The 26,072-nt window shown below is 40.5% G+C and overlaps 1 protein-coding gene across 1 annotated transcript in view; it reads left to right on the plus strand.

Annotated features, from left to right (window-relative positions):
- The first annotated feature begins 13,250 nt into the window (after positions 1 to 13,250).
- Positions 13,251 to 26,072, plus strand: part of st6galnac3 (ST6 (alpha-N-acetyl-neuraminyl-2,3-beta-galactosyl-1,3)-N-acetylgalactosaminide alpha-2,6-sialyltransferase 3) — a 79,771-nt gene continuing 66,949 nt past the window's right edge. Inside the window, exon 1 of the mRNA XM_061045122.1 lies at positions 13,251 to 13,493. Coding sequence (XP_060901105.1) covers positions 13,476 to 13,493 — 18 coding nt within the window. The 5' untranslated portion in view covers positions 13,251 to 13,475. The remainder of the gene's footprint in view (positions 13,494 to 26,072) is intronic.

Genomic DNA, 26,072 nt, shown 5'->3' on the forward strand with positions numbered 1-26,072 from the left:
ATGTGAAAGAGATGCTACAAGATAAAAAGCTGTATTTTACAGCTATAACCTTTCTCTCCCTAAACAAGTGTAAGAAAAAGTGAACATTGCAGCCTACAAGGAGTTGGAGGGGGATTGTCATATTAGGCTGCATCAGTTTAACTAGGACTTAATCCAGTCGCATCCCATTAATGAACGTGTACAGACTTATTAACACAAGATAATTTATTTTCCTAACAGGACATCAATAGAGTACATCTTATGTTATATTCAATACATTATAGTGTGACTCATAACTAAATACTGTATATACATTACATTCAGATGGGCCTACATTGAAAACTCTTGATCCATATAAACCTAGTCTCCCATCATCTCTGGAAAGAACGGACTCCCCCTGCTGGATTACGACGTCAACTGCAACCGTTAACCCTCCCTGTAATATCCCCTTGATTTTAACAGAAAGGAAGTCAAATATTCTCTCAGTCCTTAAAGCTGCAAATCTCTGTAGCCTAAAGACCGTTGACTCTAACCCCCCAAACACCTCTACCATCCCAGATACACCTATTAAGTTGGCACTGCTTAATGTGAGATCACTCAAATAAGAATAATTCCTTTGTTGCTGTTCAAAGGAATACCAGTAGATGGAGACCTTATCATTCAAAATCCATTTTTGTTGATGCTGACTTCATGCATCCTATCTCAGCAAACATACATCTCTCTCTCTATTTATATATATGTACACACAGGTTTTTTATTATTCTTTTCCCTCATCTTAATTGTCTTTCTTTGTTGGTGTTTTCATGCATTGTCTGTAAAGCACTTGGTGAAGCGGTTTCAAACGTACTATATAAATAAACTTGACTTGACTAAATGTGTCTCTGCTGCTGTTCAAAGGAATACCAGTAGATGGAGACCTTATCATTCAAAATATTTTTTTGTTGATGCTGACTTCATGCATCCTAGCTCAGCAAACATACAGTTTAAAGAACTGTCCTCATTAAGAGCTCATTGTGATTTCATTGAAAGCTCAAATGGAATCGCAAGTGTCTGAAATGAGTTTCTCTTGAAATAATAACAATACAGTGACGCTAAAAATATAACATACTGACATGTAACACTTTGGACCATGCATTTTAAGTCCCGCATCACATCTGTTGTAGTTCATGCAAAGGAGGCTGCATTAATAACTCTAGCATGCCATAAATGCCACATCTCATATCATATGAGATATTGTGTTTTGTGGAAGTGGCAGATTGTAATAAAGGGGCAGCTTAGAGATTGATGCACTTCACCTGAGTAGCTAGAGGCGGCTGATTGGCTCCACCTTCCGTGTCATCGTGAGAAGGACTTTCCCTACAACACGGAGTGATAAGAAATGTACATTAAACATGGAACAATATCCAACAATAGCTTATATATGATGTCAGAATAATGATTAACTGATAAGAACAACACTGGAATATTATTACCCACTTGCTCTAATTGCTGCAGCGTGATTATGTGGGCCGTGAATAGTTTAGATATTTAAATTAAAGACGAGACATTTCGGAGTGAAGGGTTACTTGGGATGAATCTTTTTCTTTTGAGTAGTCACTTTGCATATATTTTTGTATCTTTGTGTCTCTTGTTGTCATTTTACCACTTTAGCGGTCATTTAGCCTCTTAATGAAGAGGCTTTGTATGACTTTGAACTTCATATTCCGTCTTTGTGGTGATTTGACAACTCTTTGTTATCATTTTGTGTCTCACGATGTGCCCCACCCCGCTGTCATTATTACCTGTTTTTTAATGCATTTTTCACATCTTTAGTGTTCATTGCATGCCTTTAAGGGAATTTTATCTCTTTCATTCTGTAGTTGTTTTGCATGTCATTGTCAATCAATAAATTAGTCATAGCGCCAATTCATTACAAGTGTTATCTCAAGACGCTTTACAAAAAGAAAAGTTGTGATTGTTTAATACATCTCCTTTTGTTGTCTCTTGTTTATTTTGAGTGATTTTGTCCCTCACGTATTCTTTTTGGATCTTTTTCCTCTTTGTTGTTTTTCACATCATTTTGTATTGATTTAGTAGGTCTTTCATTTCAAATTTCTTTGGTCATTCTCTGTGTGGTCATTTTGCATCTGTGTTCTTTTTGTGCTTTTAAGTTATTTTTTTATTTCCCTCTGCCTTGTTTTAAACTGTCAGTTGTTTTGTGTCTATTTTTGGTGGTGTTGCATCGCTGTTGTCATTTACATGTCTGTGTCTCTTCATCAACAGATCTGCTTCCTTTCAGTGTATCGTTATGGTCATTTGGCATCTCTATGTCTTCTTTTGGGTCTCTTCGTGGCTTGTTTGAATCTCTTGGCTCTTGTTTTTTTTTTTGTCGTCTTGTAGTCATATAATTTATTTTACCTTTATTTTACCAGGCAGAAGTGCTTGAGATCAAATGACCTCTTTTTCGAGCAAGGCCTGGCTTGATTTTCCATCAAGAAATGTTTATCACTCCATACAGAGGCGCCGGTTGAGGTTATACTCAGCCTGAACCTGCAGGAATCCATCCATGATACCAACAGGCCAACTTCCTATCGCCAAACTTGTTAGCTCAGGCAACAGGGGGCCAATAAGTTCCCAGGGAGGGGGGGGCAGTGTCATCCCTCCAGCTGTATCCCTTTTCCTGCAGAATGCATTTTTTATCATGTGACACTCTCAGTGCAGCGTGGACCTGCAGAAAATACACTGGCAGTCCTCTGAGTTTACTATTTATTTGTGTATTTATTTAGTCGATGTGGGAGCAGTAAGCTGTGGGCCTCTCCGAGTCTGGGCAGAGACAAACATGCTGGATGTTCAGCTACTGAGAAACCCCATCGGCTCTCATTAGCGAGAGAGAGAGAAGAGGAGAAAGACACAAGGTTTGGGAGAGAAATAAAGACGTTTGGATGAGAGACAGAGGCAGGGAGTGATGAAACCGGAGAGAGAGAAAAAGAAGCAAAAAGACAGAAGGATGGATCAAAGCTTTCAGCACTTAGTCTTGTTTGTTTGCAGGGAAAGCCGCAGCCCGTTTCTCCTCCCTCTCCTCCTCTCAGTCCTGTCACCCTCTTGTTATCTCTTAGCACAAAATACAGAGGATTAGTGCAGGCCACAGGGGCTGCAACCAAATGCTGCTGAAACCACAGCAGACAATCACTTAATAAATGTTTAATTAAACTGCTGCAGTCTTGTAAGCGAATTTAAAAATCGATCAGAGGCTTTAAAAATGTCTACGCAATTGTACTGTGTTAAACTCTTAACCTTGTTGTGGTTATAGTGTGACATGTTCCTTAATATTTGCCCCCAAACAGCATTGGAGAGTTATACTCCTTCCATGGAGTTACATTTTTGTCATGAGTTTGTTTGTTTCTATCCGTCATCTTACTGCAATTTCTGTTCACATACAGTTGTTGTTAGTGTGAATACTTTGGTCAAAGTTCTGCTGCCCTCTGACACACCTGTCACACATTCAAGGCTAAATACAGATGTTCAAAGAATAGAAGATGACACCACAGCTAAACAAACCTGGGCTCAGCAAAACAAGACTCTAAACTGCCCACCAAGCAAACTGAACATGGCGATCTGCTGAGGCACTGGTTGTGATATAGCAGACCATGTCAAGCACTTTACAATGCATGTTTCTTTTACTATTAGCTTAATGGGATAGTCCAATATTTAACAACACACATTTTAGCACTTTCTTTAGTTGAATGTAAGTTTAAATGAAAAATTACACCTTATTACTTTACAATACATATCAAGCAAAGCTAACCTCGTGTAAAAGTTATACTGATGTGTGCACTAGTCACTTTCACTTTGAGACAAAGTAATTTGAGCAAGGAAAGAACATGCCACCAGTCTATCTTACGGTCTAATTAAACCGGAACAAATGCTCTACATGTTGTAAAATAACGAAATGTATTACTGAAACCATAGAGCACAGTCATTAAAATGTATGAATCACAGCAAAGCAATGATTTCATGCATTTTATGTACCGGTACATATAATTATCGGTTGCATAAATGGCAGCAAGATGTTAATCTCCCCCACCCTAAAAAGGACCGGCCCACCCAAATCCCCTCCCTCAGGTAATATTGTTCATAAAAATATTTATGGAACAAAAAGTACAATTCAGTTACACGAGGACAACGATATAGCTTGTGTTCAATTAGATAAGAAACTTAAGCATAATCATGATTTTATTATATCAATTTAGGTGACGGCGTCAAAGTGGCGTTAGTGATGGTGAACGTTGAACGCTGATGTCTTCGCGCGCGCGCGCGCGCTATGATCTGATTGGTGGAGGTCTCGTGGTCCGGTCTTATTCGATTTCCGGGGCAACATGACCACGATGCTACCCTTCATATCAAAGTTGTCAATGAGTAACAACAAGTGTCCAGTAGATTTGGTGAAACACAATAAATGCGTGCTTTCTTGAGATTAAAGGAGTTCCGGTGTTGTTAACAGGGAGAGAGGATGTTGCCGGTCTCATTCATAACACTGCAGATGCCGCTAGTGGATATTTTGTTGCCACATATGGAGATAATGAGAAGGATGAAGAGGACTGTCTGAACGAGCTGCATTAATATTGTAAGTAGGCGTTTTCACTTTTAAGTCTTGGGCAAGGCACCTAACCCGGCATTGCCCGTGTGAATGTGCATGAATGGGTGTGACATGAGAAGACTAGAACAGCGCTATATAAGTAAAGTCCCACCTATCATCTTTACAACCAGCTTCTTCTACAACCAGAAGTAGGATTGCCATTGCTGTTTGATATTTTATTGAGCGTGTCACAAGGCAGAAGTGTTTGTTTTATGATTAATATATTGCACATGTAACAGAGTTAGAATGAACGTCTTTTGAATTTCTGCAAAATTAATGCGTCTGTCATATTTATGTTACTTTGTTGCCGCCTGGTGGTCTAATAGCGCAACTGTAGGGCTCCTAGCTGGCCACCGTACATACCTCAGCAAAGGAATCTCTCCTGAGCTGAAGGTGTGTGTGTGTGTGTGTTTAGTGCTGCGACCAACATGTCTCTGTTTAATGTTTTAAAACTGTTGCAAAAACTTTAGGTAACATGTATTTTGTCCATGAACCCGTTTAAAATGTACTGTTAGAGTTTCGGACATGTTATTTGTGTTAATTGTAAAAAGCTATAAAATGCACTTCATTGATGGTTACGTGTTAAAATGATTTTGGTATGTTTATATACAGATAAAAATTGAAAATGCTCTTATTTGGTACTCAAAGACAAAGTAAAATTCCACTATACGATCACTTGTGCTAAAAATGTATTTAATTGATATGATTTCATGATGTTATGTAAAAATACTCTTAAAAAGAAAAAGGAATCTCTCCTGAGCTGAAGATGTGAGTCCTTGCAGTTGCATATCAATGCTGATTGTGTGCTTTTGTATTATACACCAGAATAAAAAGGAAAGAGATCCAGAGTGAGAGCAACTCCGGCTGTTGTGGCGTTCTTCCTGCACCATAAACATCTGAGACAGACACACACCCTCCATAGTCCAGCAGAGAAACACAACCGGTTACACACATTCTTTCACGAATGTAAAATATGCTGTACAAATATGTTTTGATTGATTTGATTTATTGATTTGTGTGTGAGTGGGTAGCCCTGACATGCAGGTGTATCCGTGCTTTGAGTAATCTAGAAATGCACAATATACCTCTAGTCCACTTACCATTTACTTTCAACTAGAAGGATTGCCATTCATAGTCAATATTTTTTTGAAGTAATAGTTGAATGATCTTAGTCATTGTCCAGGTAAGCTCGTATAGCCATGATAATTTATATTTTGGCTAAACTGATTGAGATAATGTGAAATCAAGCAACAAAAAAAAAGAAAAAGAAATGACAACCAGATAAATTAGTGTGAAAGAGATGCTAGAAGATAAAAAGCTGTAATTTAAATCTAATGTTGTCTATCAACAGATAAGGTCAGGTTTAATTAAATCAACACAATCCAAAACAAGTTTAAGAAAAACTGAACATTGAAGTTGGAGGGGGATTGTCATATTACTGTATTAGTTTAACTGTAGTTAGGACTTACTTAACTCGTACCTGCCTTTGCCGTGTAAACTGTTCGTCTCCTCTTTTTTATCATTTGGTTACATCAAAACATCAACTTACAATTTTCATCAGTTGATGTGAATTTGTAAGTCTTTCCAGGATCATATCATTGGCGGAAAGTCATCCCAGTGAGGCCTCTTGGAAGCAGAGAGGAACAGGGGACTGGAGCTTATCCGCTGTTTCTGTAGCTGGAGGCAGTCTGATGAGTGAGTTCATCCTCTGTACAGAGTTGTAGTCTGAAATGCTTGACTTGTGTGCTTGAGTTAAACTTTATTCAGGTCACAGTGAGAGTAGAGCTGTTAGAGAAAGCAACTAGAAGATAAGATAAACCTTCATGATCCTCAATGGAGGAAATGTTCTTGTAACAGCTGCTGAAGAGTCAGGGTAAAGGAAAGAGAAATGAAGATATATTAATATTAGGAATAATACTCATAGGAAAAACTGAACACAAAGCATACGTTTTGCTCTCCAATTGGAGAGCTAAAGCCTCCGTACATGGGGCGTGACCTAGCCACTAGGCGCTTAGTACACCTATAGTGATATTCTTTAAATGCATGACACCTCATGATGACTAAAAATATTGGATACAGCCATGAGCCACATTGCTTCCCATATGAGAAAGTAGGGTTGTCTCCCTTATACAGTAGAAGGATGAGACATCCGTACATTTGTCTTTATGAGGCAATACTACAGAAACAGCCTTCTTATTAATAATCTGCGATGACTCCTGAAAAGCTATAACCTCTGATGTCATGGGCACATCATGCATGTTGTTCCACGAACTTGCTCTGTCTGTTTGCTCTGTCTCTCTCATCATGGTCTGAGCTACAGGTTCACCCGCATTTTGGCGGCTGCGGCTCAGTTGGTAGAGTCGTCGCCGCTCAACCAGAAGGTCGAGGGTTCGGTCCCCAGCTGAGCAACACGTCCGATGTGTCCTTGGGCGAGACACCTAACCCCGCATTGCTCCCGCTGCTTCGGTGACGGTGTATGAATGGATTAGTGTTGTACTTACTCTCTGATGTACGTCGCTTTGGATAACAGCGTCTGCTATATGAATTGTAACATTGTAACATTTTATTAGCTTAGACGAAGGATCATTTGACCTGTGTATGCAGATGTCTTGATACATCCTGATTTTTTCCTGATACAAAATCTTTTGTTATTGGTCTGGGTTTTTGCTGCTAGGATTCTCTTGCAAAAGAGATTTATTTTGTATCCCAATTGGAATATTCCTGTTAAAACAAAGATTACATTAAAATAAAAATAAAAAATAATTTTTAAACTGAAGATGACAAAGCTTGTGATGTTTTTCTTTTGGTGAAATGCAGCTAAGCGTGTACAGTGTAGTAGCTTGATGTAGTAACATTATCACTAACAGTTCAGGTGACAGTTTCCCATCCTCTCTTCCCTCTCTTTACATCTCTTTGTCCCCAGTGCAGACCAGTCTCATCCACACTCAGCTGGGAATCTCCACTGGTCTCTTTATTGTGTCTGTCAGCAAAGGAGGACGGTTTCACAAGGCAGTTGAGAGCATCATCACTCAGGCGTCCTCTTACTGCCCTCACAGTACTAAAGCCTGGGAACCAGACCCATGAAGACGGCTCTCATCAAGGAAATGAACCCAGGTATTCTGAAACTGAAATCAAAGCTCAGCTTCACACTAGGTTGAACAGTGCTCACTCTCTCAGTGGAGTTTTAGCAAAATGAAAGCATTGGGGATGTTGATGCATCATGGTTTGAGCTTTTTATCTTTCATTTCAAACATTTAAATCAAGTAAGGGATCCAAAGCAAATGTAAAGAAGGAGTGTGACAGCTCCTGACAGTGTAAAGGTACATTTTGTAAACTAATTTCAAAATCAGAACAATGATAAATTATATTGTTTATATTCAATCTGACTAGTATCTTGAATGTGGGCCACAGCTTTCCTGTCAGATGAGTCTTGTAAGTAAACTTCAGTGTCCACGTGCATCTGGATGAAGGCTAAACCTGGCTGTCTGTCAGTAGATCTACTGTCAACAGTCACCTCAGACCTCTTAGACCCACTCTGCGTTACGTCCCTCAGCTCTCTCGAGCCCTGAAAGCTGCTTATCACATCTGAAAAGGATGACGCGCTATCATCCACAGTCTCTTAATCATCCAGAGGTAATTTCAGATGCACAGACTGCAGATGCCCTTGACTTTCTCTTTTTGAGCGGGGTGAGCACTCATGAGGATTTAATCCGTGATTAAGAGTTTGAGGATTACTTTTGTCATGCTCGGTTTGGAAGCTTTAAAAGAGGAGAGGCAGAGAGAGGGAGATTTGGTGATAACCTCGATAGAACTATTGATTTGGTGAGAAGACCTGCTTCACACCAGGCGAGAAGTTGAATCAATGTGCCGACAGCGAATCAAAAGATGTGATGCTAGTGTGTGTTAGTTCTTCTTTCCAGCAGCAGCTATTTGTACCTGGACACACGGTCTTTTCTGTCTCAGTAATGACTGACAGTGCACATCACATTTTTTCTGCTAAAAATAATTTTAAAATTCTTGTTGGATGATTTCATTTGCAAACAAGACTGACATCCTGGAACATTTCTATTTACTCAAGGTGTCATGTCATCTAACAGGAAGGAAGGGGGAAGGAGCAACTGAACTCAATTACAGCCCGAAAGACAGGCATGTAAAACAGGCAGCATCTGAATGTCGTGATGGAGGAAACTGACAGGATGCTCGTCACGTTTGTATCACTTTCTTTCAGCAGTTTTTAAGTGTAGAGGTAAACATAGTTACTTTCTAAACAAATCTCAAAAATGGTAAAGGTTACGTGGTTTTTGTTAGTTGAGACCTTGTAGCGGGTTTGACAGTTTTAATTTGGGGTGCCAGTCAGAGTCAAGTCTGACAAATAAAAATGAAACGCAAACAAAAAATAGTCAACCTGCACAAAATATGACATAAGCAAGAGCCACAAAACAATCAAACAAAACAGCAAGGCAATTTCAATAAAATATATTTTCCCAATTTTTATCAGCCACACTGCAAACAAAATGAATGTGCGCAATGTGTGCGCGCGTTTCACAGTCTCTGTTTATAAGTAAAGTTCAGTCCCTTCCGCCAAAGGTCCGCTCCGGTGTACCCAGAATCCACAGTCCAGTCCATTTCAGTTCAATGTTCAAGTCCAAAACAAAAACTTGCGGGCATCAAAAACAAATAAGGAAACAAACTCAAAAGAAAAAACCAGCGTCTCTCTTCATATTCGAAATACAAACAAAAGACACACCAGGTACTCACGGTACCGAAGTTTTTAAGTCAGTCAGTAGTAGGTTAAAGTCGGTCTTTGATCCATCGGAACCGGCATCTCCTGATTCCTACGAACAGCTGATCCGAACAGAGAAACACACAAATCCGACAGGGAATCTGGCCTGACAGCAACGGACCTCCAGCGACGAAGATGTCACACAAAACAGATATAACACGGACTTCCAAACACGTTCTATGCCGAGGTAACACTTCTCCTTCACTGACTTTCTTTCAATGACTCTCCGCCTCCATCACCGGTGACTTGCACCTCTACAAATGCCCTTCCTGGAGGACGGATTCAGACTTCGCGGGTGGCGGGTCATGGTGTGTGTAGAAAGGGGATTCTGACTCTGCAGGCGCTACAACCTTTAGTTTATGTTCTCTGTGTCTTTAGATTGGGTTATACAATGAATTCAAACCTTTTCAAGGTTAATGCTGTTCCCAAGAAACTTCTAGCATGATTTGAACCTTTCGTTCACCCACACCCCTCCTCTCTGCTTTCATAAAGTCGAACTGTTGAGAACATGTAAAGTCAAGAGATCAGGGTCGACTAAAGTAGTCGCTAAGTAGTTAGCCAATGTAATAATATAACTGATAACCAATAATCACAGGCATAGTCTTAGATACTAAAATACCCAGGGTGCCACACCGACAGCCTTCATTACCGAGAGTTTTATGGCTGTACCTGACTAAAATTACTCAAAATAAGCCACAAAGTCAATAAAGTAGCTGTCATGTTTTTTGTGTTATTCTCTGATGTACGGACGCGGACCCGACAGCTCGTCTTTTTTTCCCCTCGAGTCCACCTGTCTTGTAAACTAAGGAAGCTTCATAATTACGTAAAGCCATGCATGTGTTGTATTACGACCATATACGTACAAGCGGTAACCGTGCTCAGTCCCGGTTAGTCCTGGAGCAGTGTGAGTGCAGGCCAGCGAGGGAATGGGGAGGGGGGGGGCGTGCTTAAGCACAGTACGGGACAACTTGGCTAGTGTGAGTGCACCTTAAGGTCGCGGTCACACTGGCAATCCGTACCGTGCCGCACTGAAGCACAATTGCCCCCCCCTCCTCCCCATTCCCCCGCTGGCCTTCACGGCCTGCGGTCACACTGCTGCAAGTCAAACCGGGCCTTAAGCACAGTTACCTGCATGCTTTATGTTTTAATGTAGCGCGTTTACAAACACACTGACTCCAGAAAAAAATAAAAAGGGACGTGCAGATGAGTTCCGCGTCTGCACATCGGAGAACAACACAGAGAACATGACAGCTACTTTACTGACTGTATGGCTTATTTTAATCTGATACAGCCATAAATAAACTTAAAAAATAAAAGAGACGCGCGGCGGAGTCCGCGTCCACACATCGGAGAACACGATTGCTACTTTGTGTCCTTACTTTGAGTCATTTTAATCAGATACAGACAGAAAACTCGGATTTCTTCATAATAAATGCTGTCAACGTTGTGCACCCGCATCCTTGTGCTTGCATGAACTGTACCGTGCCGAAGCACACCTCTGAAGCGTGTCATGGCCAAGGAAGTGTACCGTGCTTGAGCATGGCACGGAGCGGTCACACTAGTCAAATGAACTGGACTTTAGGGGTGAAGTCTCTGGCTAGACTCTTCTCCTCCTCAAAAAATGAGCCCAGAACGATGATAGGGAAATAACTTAAGTTGTCATGAGTAAAACATCACCTCCTCTGGACAGGAAATAAGGCCTACAAAAACAGCTGATCCAACCAGCCGAATTCTTCCTGTGTGGTGTTTGCATGCTCTCACTGTGCTGGCTCATGTTTCCTCTATGTGCTCTGGTTTCCTCTCACAGTCTAGAGACATGTAGAAAGCACGGACTGGGAACTTAAAATCAGCAGCAGTGTGAATGTGTTTGTTTTTTTCAATGTTTAATGGGCGGCAACATGACCCACTTCTTATCCAGGTCATGCTGTGGCAGCCTCTGTAGTCCTGCTGTGACCCTGAGCAAGATAACCAGATATAGAAAACAAGAGTCCCACCTGTTTACAGTTTTTTTTTTCAACCCTGAAAACCCTTCTAAAAGGTCAATATTCTTAACAAGTTGTACAGTATCTATTAGGATCCCTGAAAGGTTTCCCAGACATCATTTTGTTCTCTGCAACACTTTAGTATTCAGGCGAATTAATTCCACTTTGCAAACATACATATATCTCTAGTAGACCTGAGGTTTCCTCCTGACAACAATCTCCCCACCAAAGCAGATAACGTATAAACTAAGATGAGGCTCCTTTCAGAAATACACCTGACACCATATAAACATAGAGTTTTTTTTATCAGCATGACTTAAGTTTCTAAAGGACTAATGGATCCTTCTCTAAAGCCCTATTTAGATTGCCCTTCCAAGGCGCCATATTTACGTCCCTATGATGTTCCGCCTTCATCAGAATTTCCCAGAGGTTAAATGGGGGGACAAAGTGATCCCCCCCCCCCCCCCTCTGTACCGTCTTCGGAGGTAGTAACAGTGGCGTTACAGGGGCGAGACAGGAGCTGCGGAGCCAGAGGGGGAGCGCAGCGCTGTGTGTGTTCATATCTGACACACACATCTGTGTGTGGAGCTCCCTATGGGCTGTTTTCACTTTCACTTATGCAATGTGAATTCGCAGGCTGGGACATTACGCCGGCCGTTGTGAAATCAATATAAATGTCTTAAGAATGGATGATGGTCAGTGTTTTCCCGACCATTATAGTGGATAGAGTCAGAAATCAGGGAAAGAAGTCATTTAAGGATACCTTTGCGATAGAAAAGCACAGCATGTCATTAAAAGTAACACATGAACACCAAGATTCCTTCAAGTGTTTGTGTCGGCATGTCGGCGTCTCCCCCCCCTCAACACAATTACTAACGTATTATTGACCAAAGAGGGTAACCAAGTAAGCTTAAAACATCAATCTTATGACATTAAAAAACATTCCGTAATATATTCATCTTTAACATATATCATTTGCTTTGATATCACATCTTAATAGCTCAATATATGAATCTCATTCCTGTGGCTGTTGCTCAGTTGGTAGAGTCAACACCTTTCAACCGAAAGGTCAAGGGTTCGATCCCCAGCTGGGCAACATGTCCAATGTGTCCTTGGACAAGACACTTGCAACCCTGCATTGCTCCCGCTGCTTTGGTGGTGGTGTATGACTGGATTGGGATTAGTGTTGTACTTAGTCTCTGATGTATGTTGCTTTGGATAAAAGTGTCTGCTAAGTCGATTGTAACATATTTTGTATTGTAAGATAATTTTTTTTCTTATAGTGCAATACCAATTTCTATGGAAGCCCATTTCCGCCAGTTAAAAAAATAAAAATGAAAATAATAAAGTCAAAATTATGAGATAAAAAGTCAAAATAATAATAATTATGAGACTTTATTATTTTCATTTTTTTTCTGGCGGAAATGGGCTTCCATAGATTTCCCACACAAAATAAGTCTTACATTTGATAGGCTAGTTGTTTGCCCACTTATGTGTATTTTTCTGAGACTGCCTAAATTCGAAAGATGACTTATTCTACAATAACTGGTGCCCAAATTAAAAGGAGGAAAACTTATTTTCACTATTCTGATGATTTTATAATAACTTATCATGGTGATTTTCTTTATCCCACAATAAGTTTAATTCCCTAATTTGACTTTATAGGCAAATCTAAACGCACGTGATTATAACGGCATGGTATTTTTTGCTTAGGATGTAGGATATTTTTTGTCGAAAAAGACAGATTAAGGGCTTCTACTTATTGAAAGCTGCAGCTTCTTTTCACACGAGCACGCTGTAGCGGCACAAGTCAGGAAATCAGCTGTGGTCACGTGACGCATGCGTGGGCGGGGCTGTGCGTCTGCGCCGGCCAGTAGCAGAGCAGCGTCGGCCCAGGTCCCAGCAGCTCCATGGGGGGAAAAAAAACCCGAGAGAGGAGCCGAATAACGGTACACTCCAATATTTATGGAGCCGACCTCCGTATTTAACTGCACCGTATCAGCGTCTCCTCTCGTGATGAGTACGTGAACAGAAGGCTGGAGAAACGGACGCGGCGAGCGGCGTTTTGGGGGCTGACGAAAACAAGCGGTCCACCATTGTCTGCGTAGAAATAAGAATGGCCTGGATGTGTAAGGTAAGAGAGTTGTTCTTTTCCATGTATCACTTGCTGATTAAGCGGGGAAATGATGAAAAATCACGTTAGGAGCCCCTGACGTGTACAGCTTACGTGCTTGTACGTTTAACCAGATGTGAGGTGAAATGTGAGCCGGCGAAGCTGTGGTTTTTGTGGATGCTCCGTGGAGGTAATTAACCCTCCTCTGGAGTCTTGTCTGTTCGCCTGTTTTTTTTTCTTTTCTTTTCTTTACTGGGGCTCCTTTTTGGGGAGTCTGACTGAGTGTTCGCTCGTGCACGTAAAGGAGGGCCTCGTGTTTGTTGGTATTCAGAACATGCTTGTGTTTTTAGCTCGTGGGGACTAGCAGGCTGATGCAGGCCAGCCAGCTGTGCTCACATCATCCTTCATGACATGTTCAGGTGTTGATATGATGTCAGGAGTTTTATGCATTCAGGTGACCTACAGACACCAAATGAGGAGAAAATCAACACAAAATTCCCCAGAGACTTCATCCTTTTAGCAGTATTTTAATAACATCAGCACACATGTAAGCATTAAAGGTGTTGTTACTCACATGCAACACTTAAAATGTCTAGTGGTTCTATTAACCTCCATTTCAGACTTTAATGGATATAAACATATCATTTTCTCTGTATTACATGTTAGAAAATATTTAAAATGTCTGTCACATATTTAGAGAGTTCACGGTGACATCTCCAGATAGTTTTGTTTCCTCTTAAAGCTCCTGTAAATAACTTTGTCTTAGTTTTTGTACTCAAAGCGGGACCTCTATCTCTTTGCATATTTCATCCCACACGTGCGTACATGTTATTTTGTGATAAAACAAAGTTATCCTGCTCTCTCCAAACAATTACATGCGTCTGTCTCTGTCAATAGTCTCTGTTGAAAATGTAAAAATAAGGCTGTTTCCTTCAGCGTCCAATCATCTCGTCTACCCTCTAGCCGCAGTTTAAAGGGCCCATATTATGTTTTTTCTGGTTTTATATGCTCTTTAGTGTGTTTTCCAAGTGTCCTGTGCATGTTTAGGCACATCTATGTGCAAAAATTCAAAGTCTGCGGAAACGCGGCTTCTCCTACGTCCTCCTGTTAGCTGCATGTAACGCTCGGTTCAAGACCCCCTCGATAAAAATGTGTCAGTGCAGCGTCATTGTCAGTGTGAGATCACTGATCTAAGCCCATTGGCTCATTGTGGCAAGCCCTGCAGCTCATGTTGAAATTTCCGAGACGCGTGCTGAGCAACTGACCAATAACGACAGAGTGGATTGGCGGACCAATCAGAGCAGACTTGGCCCACGTGGGGTCTAACAGTGTGGGCTCAACAGAGTGCAGCTGACGGACTCAGAGCGTAGAGGGAGCAAGGAGGAGCAGTACATGAAAACAGACACTTTTTTCGAACTTTAGCTATTGTGAACGTACAAAAGTAGGAACATAGATTAAATATCCCAAAAAGGGCAGAATATGGGCTCTTTAAGACATTAAAAATTACAATATAGAAATAGTCAGGCTTGTTGCTGATGCTCATGTTTGCTTTTGTAGATTATGAAGAGTCATCAGTATTGATTTTATAACCAAGTAAAAAGTCCTCACAGTGACTTTATTAAAAGTCTAAATCTGAAAGATATTGATTGAGAACAGGACAGACGTTAGCAAATCCTCACATTAGAGATTCTTTACATACTGAACGACTGCACTTTGTTCTTAATGGGTGACTAAAACAATAAATTAGTAATGGCAATGCATTTCTAGTTTTCTTAACTAAAACTTTTGGCAGTAAAATGTTCAAAATTGGAAAAGCTTGTTTTTTAACCAACAATCCAAATATTCATTCTTTCATATTAAACCAAAAAAGAAAACCAATAGCAAACCTTCACACTCGAGAGGCTTTGTTGGTCTACTGATAGATTCCTTGATGAACGGCTTCAGATGTATGATCCATTCTATTTGTTGATTTATTTATCTTTTTATGAAGTAATATTTAAGCTCGGTTAATGTCAGAAAATAGTGGAACATCTATTTCAGTTGTCAGGAGTCAATGGTAGAGTCTTTAAACAGCTGGTTCTGTTCAAGAGAGTCTACAGTTTTATATAAAACTAATAAATATTTGAGAGGCTGTAACCAATTTTTTCACTTTTGTGCTTGAGAAGTGACTTTAACAATTTATTGATTATCAATATTTCATTCATAATCACTTTGTACGACTCTTTCTGTTTGATCGGAAACAACAAAGATATTTAATTAAGATGCATAAAAAGAGAAAAGCTTTACATGATTGATTTTGGAGACAGCAGAGCCACAGAATGACTGGAGGCAATGGCTGAGGTTTGATTTTCTGTTAATAGACTAATTGACTAATCATGTCAGCTCTGGTGGATGTGTGAGAGTGAAAGTGTAGGCGTGCAAGTCTTTCACAGGCACACATACAGTACGCTCACACACACTCGTGTCACTGCCACGCCACGTGATCAAACGCAAAGAACAGTCATAAGAATCACATAAAAACACAGTCACATCATATGTAGTGAAAACAAAGGCAAAATGGCATGCAAAGAAAATGTTGCTTTACACCGAAGTGTTTAATCAATCAATCAATCAATCAATCAACTTTTATTTGTATAGCGTCAACTCATAACAAGTGTTATCTCGAGACACTTTACAAGAAGCAGGTAAAATACCTTACTCTTTGTCTGTTAACATTACAAAAGAGCAGGTAAAAAGACCTTACTCATTGTTATGTTACAAAAAGCAGGTAAAAGACCTTACTCATTGTTATGTTACAAAGATCCGGCCTATCCATCATGAGCACTTTAGCAAAGCAGCAAAAGTTACAGTGGTAAGAAAAAACTGCCTTATTAAAAGGCAGAAATCTTCGGCCGGATCCCCGGCTCATGACGAAACAGTCTTCACAGGCCTAGACTGCGCCGGGCTTGGAAAGGGATAGGGGGAGAGATGGGATAAGATGCAGGAAGAGGGATAGAGAGCAAGGGGGTGGGGGGAGGTAGACCGTCCATCAGCAATCCGGTGGGGAGGGGGTAGTGGTGGGGTGGGGGTTGTTCTGGCAAGTCGTCAACCGACGATCTTGAGGAGCCTAGGAGAGCTCAAGAGCTCCCAGGAAAGTAGGTGGTTAGTGACTGAGATTTATAGATAGATACATGCCGTAATATGATGTACTGTATATGCACAGAGAGAGAGAGAGAGAGAGAGAGAGAGAGAGAGAGAGAGAGAGAGAGAGAGAGGAGCTCAGGGTGCCAGTTCCCCCGGTAGTCTTAAGCAGGCGTCGCAGCAACACTGAAGTCGTAAATGATTATATGAGGTATAGTAAACTTTAAACCCTTTTTGGTTATTTATTAAAATGACTTTGCAGCACAACACATCACAAGTACCAAACATAATGCATTAAATGGTTGGTCAAATGATTATCTTTTTTAATAAACTTATGGATCAGATATTTACTGATTTCTTTGATGATTTTGCTTCTTTTAGATGGATTTCATTCTTGTACTAATTCTTGGGTAGTTGGCTTCTGAACTGTTAATTTTGTTGAATTGAAATGGGTTTTAGATGCTTTGTTGTGCTACATTGAAGAAAAACAAAAACAAGATTGGCATTAGTACAAGAACGGTAACTAGATATTTTTTTATTATTAACCTTTTATAAGTTGTTTACCTGAGTTATCAGTTTGTTGATCGGTTTTTCAGACATAAAAAAAGGTTTAAAATGCTCATTACATGCCCTAAAAGCACATACTGATGTCATCATTTGTCATACATCCTCAAACTGAAAGATATACTTGCCTAACACTTTGGACAAGGGAAAGTAGCAAAACCTAAAAATGAGAAACTGGAAATGTGAATTATTTGACATTCTGTGTGAAATTGACTGAAAAATGTAATATTAATAATAATAATTACTTTATTTGTTAAGAGCAGAGTCACAAAGTGCTGTACAAAAGGATGAGCAGAAACAGAAAAAGCTGACAACAAAAACCTCAACAATATACAAAACAGATGAATCAAAAGCAAGTCTAATCAAATGGGTCTTAAGATGCTTTTTAAAAGAGTCAACAGTGCCCACAAATCTTAGACTTAAAGGCAGAGCATTCCAAAAAGTTGGGGCTACAACCTCGAAAGCACAGTCTCCCTCGGTCTCCAGTCTGGTGTGAGGGACTACCAGCAAGCCCTGATCAGAAGACCTGAGAGATCTGCTGGGAGTATAAGGCCGTAAAAGTTCAGTGATATAGGCCAGTGCCTGTCCATGCAGGGCTTTAAAAGTAAGAACAAGAATCTTGAATTCTATTCTAAAATTGATTGGAAGCCAGTGTAAAGAAAACCGAACTGGAGTGATGTGTGATCTTTTGGAGGACCTGGTTAATAGTCTGGCTGCAGCGTTTTGAACTAATTGTAGACGTTTAAGAGATGTTTTGTGAAGAAAGGTAAAAAGTGAGTTACAGTAATCCAATCTGGAAGAAATGAAGGCATGTATAATCATCTCCATCTGAGCTGTGGGATCAATCGGCTTAAATTTGAAAATATTTCTTAGCTGATAAAAACAAGAGCGAACAAGACAATTAATATGCTGGTCGAGGCACAAACCCTTTTCACACATACGGAAATCTCCTGAAAAACTCTGGCTACCCGGAGGGACTTTAGAGTATATGTGAACGCAAACAGACAAATTTTTAGCGCAGACTTTATCCTGCTGGACCCCGAGTATTTTATCCATAGAATGTCCGAGTGAGCTGATGTGAGAACGCAGCAGCATTACACTCCGGAGGATTCACCTCGAGCCAATGGGACCCCAGTGACGTTTATATACAGTGACTGCCGCACGGTGCATAAACTGTCTGCACGCGACCACTACGATCTCCGTGCACGTAATTAAACGGCTGCATTATGTTTTCTGTTCGTCAGTATGTTGTTCTCCTCTCTTTTGTGGATGTTGTCATTCCATTGGATTACACGTAGCATTGATATAAAGGCAAATATTGTCATTATAGCGTCGTGTAGCGGACTCTGTTTCTACAGCCGCTACTTCCGCGTTGTTTTTTTACGTCACGTCTTACCTCGGGAAATCCCCCCCCCCCCCCCCCCCCCCACTCTGACAGGGAAAGTCTCCAGCTGTGAGGAGCATATGTGAACGGCTAGGTCAGGAGAATCTCCAGAGCGGTCCTCCTGTAATTATCTAGATATTATCCTGAGTGCATATGTGAAAACGGCTACAGTGACTGACCAAAAGAAAGGCGGCTAGATTGCGCAGAACAGGTTTGACAAACATAGATAGGGAACCAAGTTTTCCAGTAACACTACAGGAACATTGGCCCACAGGAGCACATATAAGGACTTCTGTTTCGTCAGAGTTGAGCTGTAAGCAATTGTCTGCCATCCAATCCAATCTAAAATGTATCATCTGCTGCATAGTTAATTAGGTTGATTAATTATAGTTTAAAGCTAAAGGTACTGGACCATAAGTGTTTTCAGACCGCAGGAACTTCTTCATAGTTCTAGAAACTGTTTGAACCCTCCTCCTTTTTTAGTCATTCCTCATCGCAGGAACTATGAACTTTCTTAGTTCCTAGATCCGTGTTTAGAGGAACCTTCGTAGCTCATGCTTTAGAGTGGGTACCATGGTGGTGTGAATGCAGACAGAAAAAAGTCTCCAAGGTGTGTAGTTCTCGGGGAACTCCTTAGTGGATAGTTGCACTTCAAAAAGTCCCCAGAACTGTTTGGTCCGACAACCCCTATAATAAGGTCATATTACCCGAGTATGATTCTGATTAGACCCGTTATACTCATAATTGAATTATTGCCTGATCCCTAATCCATAGCACCGTAACACTAAACGGCATTGATCAGTGTGTGCTGAGGCTTTAATAAAAGATTATGTTCTTTCATTCATGCTGCTGATCGAGCTGGAAACATCTGTCAGACTGTTGTAAGTGGTGTTGTCAGACTGTATTTTTTATTCCCAAAGCAATTTAAAGGCAATCTTGTCAATCCTCCGACACTCACACAAAGTCTTTGTCAAAATATTGTCACAAACTCGTTCAGCCTTTTTTGTTTTGTTTTCTGAGACAGGAGATCATCTCACGCAAGTTTTGACACCTTGATATTTTGTTAAATTTCAAAAGCGTTAAGGAAAGGAAAATGTAATTACGGGGTACAAATTACAGAGTGATTGAAGGGTGATTGATTATATGGACTGAAGTTAATGAGCTGTGACTTTAAAAGACACCAGTGTTTCTGTTTGTTGTCTGTTGAGCTGCAAGGAGCAGACGGGATAGCTGGCAGGCCATGAAGAATTAGAGGCTGGTGTATAGTTTCAAAAAAGTCATTGCATATGCTTGACTGATCTGTAAAAGTTTATGCGTCGTTCAAAGCAAAATAGGCCAAAGTGCAATGAAAAGTGAATATGCCAATGAATAATGTAATTCTTAACATATAACTCCACTTAGACCTCAGCTGGGCTTTTTATTCTTCGTCTCCTTCTTTTGAAGTTCACTGGCACCTTAATGGAAAATAAAGTCCTCCTGCTTTTTTTTCCTCATGAACTTACACCTAAAAATCTGGTAACAGAAGCAGACGGATGGGCACATTACGGTGCGTTTTCTGCAATTCAAGCCAGAATTTCAACGACGCAAATCACAACATGGAGAGGTTTTTAGAACGTGTCTTGAAGCAGAGGCCGCAAATGAAGAGTATTGAAGTTAAAACACAAAAACTCTGAAAGATCAGAAACTAAAGCAGGAAAAGGCTGTGCACAAATATTAGTTCATATACTGTACATATTTATAGCCAGTCATCCATCATCAAGTCATCCATCGTCTCCAGTTTATAAGAAAGCAGGGAAACACCATGGACAGTCACTGTGGTCTGTTATATGTATTATAAACCTACAACAAAAACATTAAATTAATTTGTTGTAATCTTGCTCAGAAACTGGAGGCAACTTTTTTCCTGTCAATTGGAGAAGCTGACTAAGAAAACCAACTACTAGCGGGGACAGGTTTGGCTTATCAGCAGCGCTTTCAGTTAATTGAAGATATAAATACTGAATTTGTGTACTAGCACAAAACTCATAAAAAACTATCCAGAGCTTCTCCTGCCAGCCCGACTTGTATTTTTTTCCGCATGAAGTCCGAGTGAGCTGATGTGAGAATGCTGCATTATATAATCAGGGGACTTTCCCCTCCAGTGAGTGTGAGGGTGTGGTGACGTTTATTCCCTGCGATCAGTGCACGACCATAGATTGTATGCACATGACAGGTACAATCTCTGTGCACGTAATAAAAACAGCTGGATCATGATTTCTGTTCGGCAGTGTGTTTTTTTCTCCGCAGTTGTACCCTAGCAATGAACATGAGGCCCTTTCAGCCATTGCAGTCGTGAAAATGACACAACATTTTCGGGGGTGGACTGCATGTGTGAACGCAAACGCATACATTTTTTCATAAAGACGTTTCCAAACTTTTTCCTGCCAGACCCCTATTAAGCCAAAATGTGCGAAAGCAGCTGGTAATACAGTATCTTCACACTGTGTAAGATTTTTCAGGAGTATTGCAGATAGGCCCGGGCGATTAAAACGATAACGCTAATTATCGCGATATAATTTTTGTCAATATAAATATTAAAAATGTTTCGATAAAAGTTCGATAAATTTAAACCTGTAATTACACCATCCAACCACAGGGAAACAGGGGTCGCTAATGCACCTTGAACGCTAGTTGCCACCCGTCAAGAAAAAGACTACGAATAGGCAGCCAATCATGTCGCAGGGATCTGGGTAGGCGGGCTTACAGACCTCAGGAGCGGAAAGGAAACAGCTGAAATTAGCGATAGCTACTCTGAAGGAAACGCCGAACCTACCGGCTCAAAGCAGGAGAAAATATCCTCGACAAGATGACAAGAAAGGCCGCTTAACTTCCAGAGTTTAGAGAGATTTTGGCTCTTTACAGCCCGACCAAAAAACAGAGAAAAGTTCTCTGTTCACTGTGCCAAAGTGTAGCTAGAACGGCGACACCACTTACCTGTTCCCCCATTGGAAACAATATGACCCGTTAGAACACACTGAAGGAAATAAATGTCCAAATGTCATAAACGAGTGTTAGTGTCGACCATAATGTATAATAACTGTCTATGCATGGTGTGGACCCCAGCGGGCCAGTGAGTGTTACTCCCCAGCAACAAACTGTCACTGAGCTTATGATGGTGAAACGTCTCTGTTTAATTATAATTCGTCATTTTCTGACAATAAAGAATAATTATAGCAGAATTAACCCTCTGGTTTCTTCAACTTTCACTTTGGAGCAACAGTCAGCTTTTAAATTTGAAAGAAATAATGATTGACAATTATCGTGATAATTATCGATATTGACTGATACAAAATGTTTTTATCGCGATAACATTTTTTGTCATATCGCCCAGGCCTAATTGCAGATCTTGACTGAACCCAAATGCAGACTTCTGGACAGAAGGGTTAATGCACTTGGGAGTTATTCTCCCTTTCTGCTTTCGAACCTGTATGATCGAGTAATGTGCAGGAAGAGGTATTACTTCAACAAAGTTAAGTGTGACATTCACTAATAACACTTTCCTTTCCGTTGTACCCTGTTGGTCATGCCTGCTTTATCTTAAGACACCATGGAGGGGTCCTAGCCTCCATGGAACAAGGAGAAACTAGATTATAGATTAGCTGTCTGTTTATTAAAAAAGGTATTAGCAGAGTTATTGTTTGTATCAGGCTATAGAATCGCTAGAAAGCGCAAAAACTACATAAATGTATGTTTTCGTTAATGTTATTTTCTATACCAGAAATTGTTCATCAATCATCAATGATCTCTGTCTTACAGAGAGTGTGTGTTTGTTGATGTGTTTAGGTTCACTTGAGAATGCGTTTCTTAACCCACTAACCTATCCTAGCATGGTTTGTGACAGAGTTTTTTGTGTGACTCAGTCCCCTACTTGCTCGTGTTTATAATGGGTTAGAGAGGCCTGGAGAGAGAGAGCTCTGACATGCAGGGTTGCCTTTCTTTGTCAGATTGTGTTGTAATTGGAGTGAGTTCATCCGTGAAGCACTGTGCCGGAGCTGGGAAAGGCTGTGCCTGTTGTCCTCCATCATCACAGTTCTGGATGAGCTCTCCATCACGTCCCATTGAGAGATGGTGATGCTGCTGTGACTTCTAACTAAATATGGCAGAACAAGGCCAGCAAAGAAAGTTTTTGTGACACAGAACACATGAGCAGAAAGCACAAAAAAAAAATCATATTAATTCAAGCAGGCACACAATCACACAGTCGTTTGTGTGTGTTGGGAGGTGTTGTAAAAGCTTTGGGGAATGCAGTGAGTGTCCCAGTTCTTAGTAGTTTCAGGGATGAATAGCACTCCTCTGAGTCTCCCCTGTCCCATGTGAATGTGTTACAGCAGAAGGCAGGCTGATAAAAAGTGCCCTGCCACAGTTTTAGAGAAAGCACAGAGCACCAGCAGGATGTTGATTGAAGCTGCGATTTTGGATTGTATTCAAACTTTTATCAAATCCATGCTCAGATTTCCTTTTATGCTGTGCTCTCTTTCTTTATCAGATTCCCTTCTTGAGTTTCAAGTTGACATGAGATCTTTTGAAATCTATTGTTTTAAAGTTTTAAACCTAAATCTGCCTGTTTAGAATCCTTAAAAAACTTGTGTTTAAATATAATCCCGTGATAGATAGATCAATTACTGATAGTCTAAAAGAAGATTTCTTCATAAAGCCCAACAGGGGCGTATCCAGAGGGGTGGCCTAGGGTGGCATTGCCTCCCCCCCTTTAAAACATATTAGCCAATTATTATGTGCCTTGTCAGTTTCCAGGTGTAATGTTACACTTCACCTCAAGCATTCCAACATTAAAACACAGTCAAACTTAATTTGCTGAAAAATACAAGTTAATATTAAGTGCAGAAATCACAGACTAACTCACGATATGATAGGACGATAGATACGATCAATATGGGATACATTGCAATAACCAAATCACGATATGGCGCTTCTGTGCTAATTGATATATTGCAAGATAAATATATAAGGATAAATCATACTGTCTGATTAACTGAAAATTTTAAATTCCCTCAGTAAGGTAAAGTGTTGGATTAATGTATTTATTCAGTGCAATTTGGTGTCAGTTTTGCCTCTTCTCACACTTAATCCTTTAACATCTTTTGTCTGACATTATCCCTCAGTCTTCTCTTTTTATCCCCATGTCATCACAAATTAATTTAGCTGTACTGTTTTGAAATTTGAAGAAAGTGCACAATGGCTTTAGTATCATTATTTTTTAGATGATACCTATGACAAAAAGTTTAGAGAATTCAAATCTGAGTTTGACGTTTGCTGGCTGAATGACCTAAAAGAAGGTTTACTGTTCGTCATCTTTTTTCTCTAAACCCTTTGTGAAGCAGATAGGGTACCATTTAAACGTGTGGCTTCTTTATTATGGTAATGTAACCTACATCTGTTGGTCCAACACACAAGCAGTCCACACAAATACACACACACACACACACACACACACACACACACACTCGCACTGCTGCAGAAGCTAGTGTTAGGGCTAGCTTATTCACAGTGGTAACTAAGGGTGATAACCTCCCTCCAGATCTGGCGTTAATCCACCCTGCAGCAGCCATAGCCGTGCTGAACTAACTGGGCCAGCGGGCTGAGCTGCCGCTCACTCAAGAAATCTTATCAACATCTGGGAAGACTTAAGGCTTTACTTGATCTCTATGTGTCGTCAGTTGTTTTGTACAGGTAGTCTCTAATCCTGGCTGGTTTAATCGTGTGCCACTCTGCCAATTCAGGGAGCTCTGCTGCCAGCGCTGGTCATTTTCTTTTCCCTCGTCACCCCTATTTGGACAGAACACAAAGAAACGACAACCAGAGTTAATGAAAGCGGTGATCTACCAGACTATAAAATTAAGTTCCACGCTCTAATTGCAGTTACGGTCAGCAGCAAAAAAATGACATGTCACTCACAGAGAAGCTCTGGTGCACAACACCCATTATTAGTGAACAGGAATTCACGGAGGAGCTTTCCAAAATGTCATGGTTTTGTACTTTAATTACCTTTAAACAAAGTACGGAGCCAATACATGTGTAGAAGGGAATTATGTCAAGATATTAATCTGCCTTTGTTCACCCAGACAGAAAGTGGAAACACAGTGAAATCAATACAGGAGAACATTTAGCTGTGTTTCATTTAAAGAGAACTTTTCTTTGCCTGCATTGACTTGAGTTATGTCACTACTCCTCAAACAGCTCAGCCTTAGCCTTTAACTGAGCTGATATTTTCAGATTCTGCTTTTGATGCTTTTTAATTGAGTCAAAAGAAAGGCTACTCCTAATACCGTGTGTAGTCTTCTTTTTACTGGTGAAATGGCATTTTAATCACAGGGATTAGGCCAAGATATTTTTTTAATTTCTGCAGCAGTTTTTCCAGATTTCATGAATCCTCTCAAGCTACTTCCAAATGATCCCCCCCCCCCATGCCCCCATGGGGGATATTTAACGCCCTCCAGGGTCCAAACAATTGAAAAATCCAGTTTTAAAAGCCGATGCTCAACCTTTAGTGAATTAAGAGGACCCTTGTTATGGGTGAAAACACAAAAATGTGGGTGATCTTTTGGGATAAATATGTAAAATATATATTTTAACAGAAATTGAACACAGAAACAGCGTATAAATCAGTGTATTACCCTTCCTTTGTCATTTCGTTGTTGATGAAGGTTCAAAGTTCCATTGAACGACGCCTACTCCAATCATCAATTTGTTTGCGGTGATACTTGTGAGGTAAATGACACTTCCATTCTCTGTCAAGGCCACTGACTCCCTCAGACACTACCCCCTGCGCTCATTCATACCAAGATGGGTCATTTTGTCTGAACGTTAGCCAGAGGAACCGCAAGTGGGAATGCAAGTCCCAATCAGTTGAGCTGTACATTTAATTGACTTTACCCTGCCAGCCCCGTAGTACAAAGTAGGTTTAATGAGTGAGCCGATGTGTAAGCACGGCAGTAATTGTCCGAACTGTTCACTGCAAGCACTGTTTACGTTGCTAGTTGTTTTGTTGCGTCATACTCTTTACTGCTCACCTCAGTTACCTGTAGTTTCCTCCTCTTGGGTTCGTGGGTACTAGAGGTGGGGGGAAAAAATCTATATGGCACTATTGTCGTCCTGACTTGTGATCCTGGTGCCAAATATCAACTTTAAAAAGCTAACACAGTGCTCTCAATGGACATCCCGGTGAATTGACTCAACCCCTCGCCACTTCATGGCTCTTCATGGTGTCCTCTCCAAGAGGCAACCCCCTCACCTTAACCAAACAGAATATTTCCAAAAAAGACGTCCAACACCGAAAATCTCCTGCTGTGTTGGACACATGTGACAGGGGAATGTACGGAGCACATTGTTCTGAAATTGTACAGTTAGCTTTAGCTAAATCTTTGGTTCAGGATGTTTCTCAAAACATTTGAATAAACCTCACCAGATGCTCACTCTGGTCAGATAGAATGCCATGTCTTTATTGTGAACTGCTGTCTCATATGTGCAGTGAATGG

This window comes from Labrus mixtus, chromosome 8 (assembly GCF_963584025.1).
Source record: "Labrus mixtus chromosome 8, fLabMix1.1, whole genome shotgun sequence".
Taxonomy (NCBI): domain Eukaryota; kingdom Metazoa; phylum Chordata; class Actinopteri; order Labriformes; family Labridae; genus Labrus; species Labrus mixtus.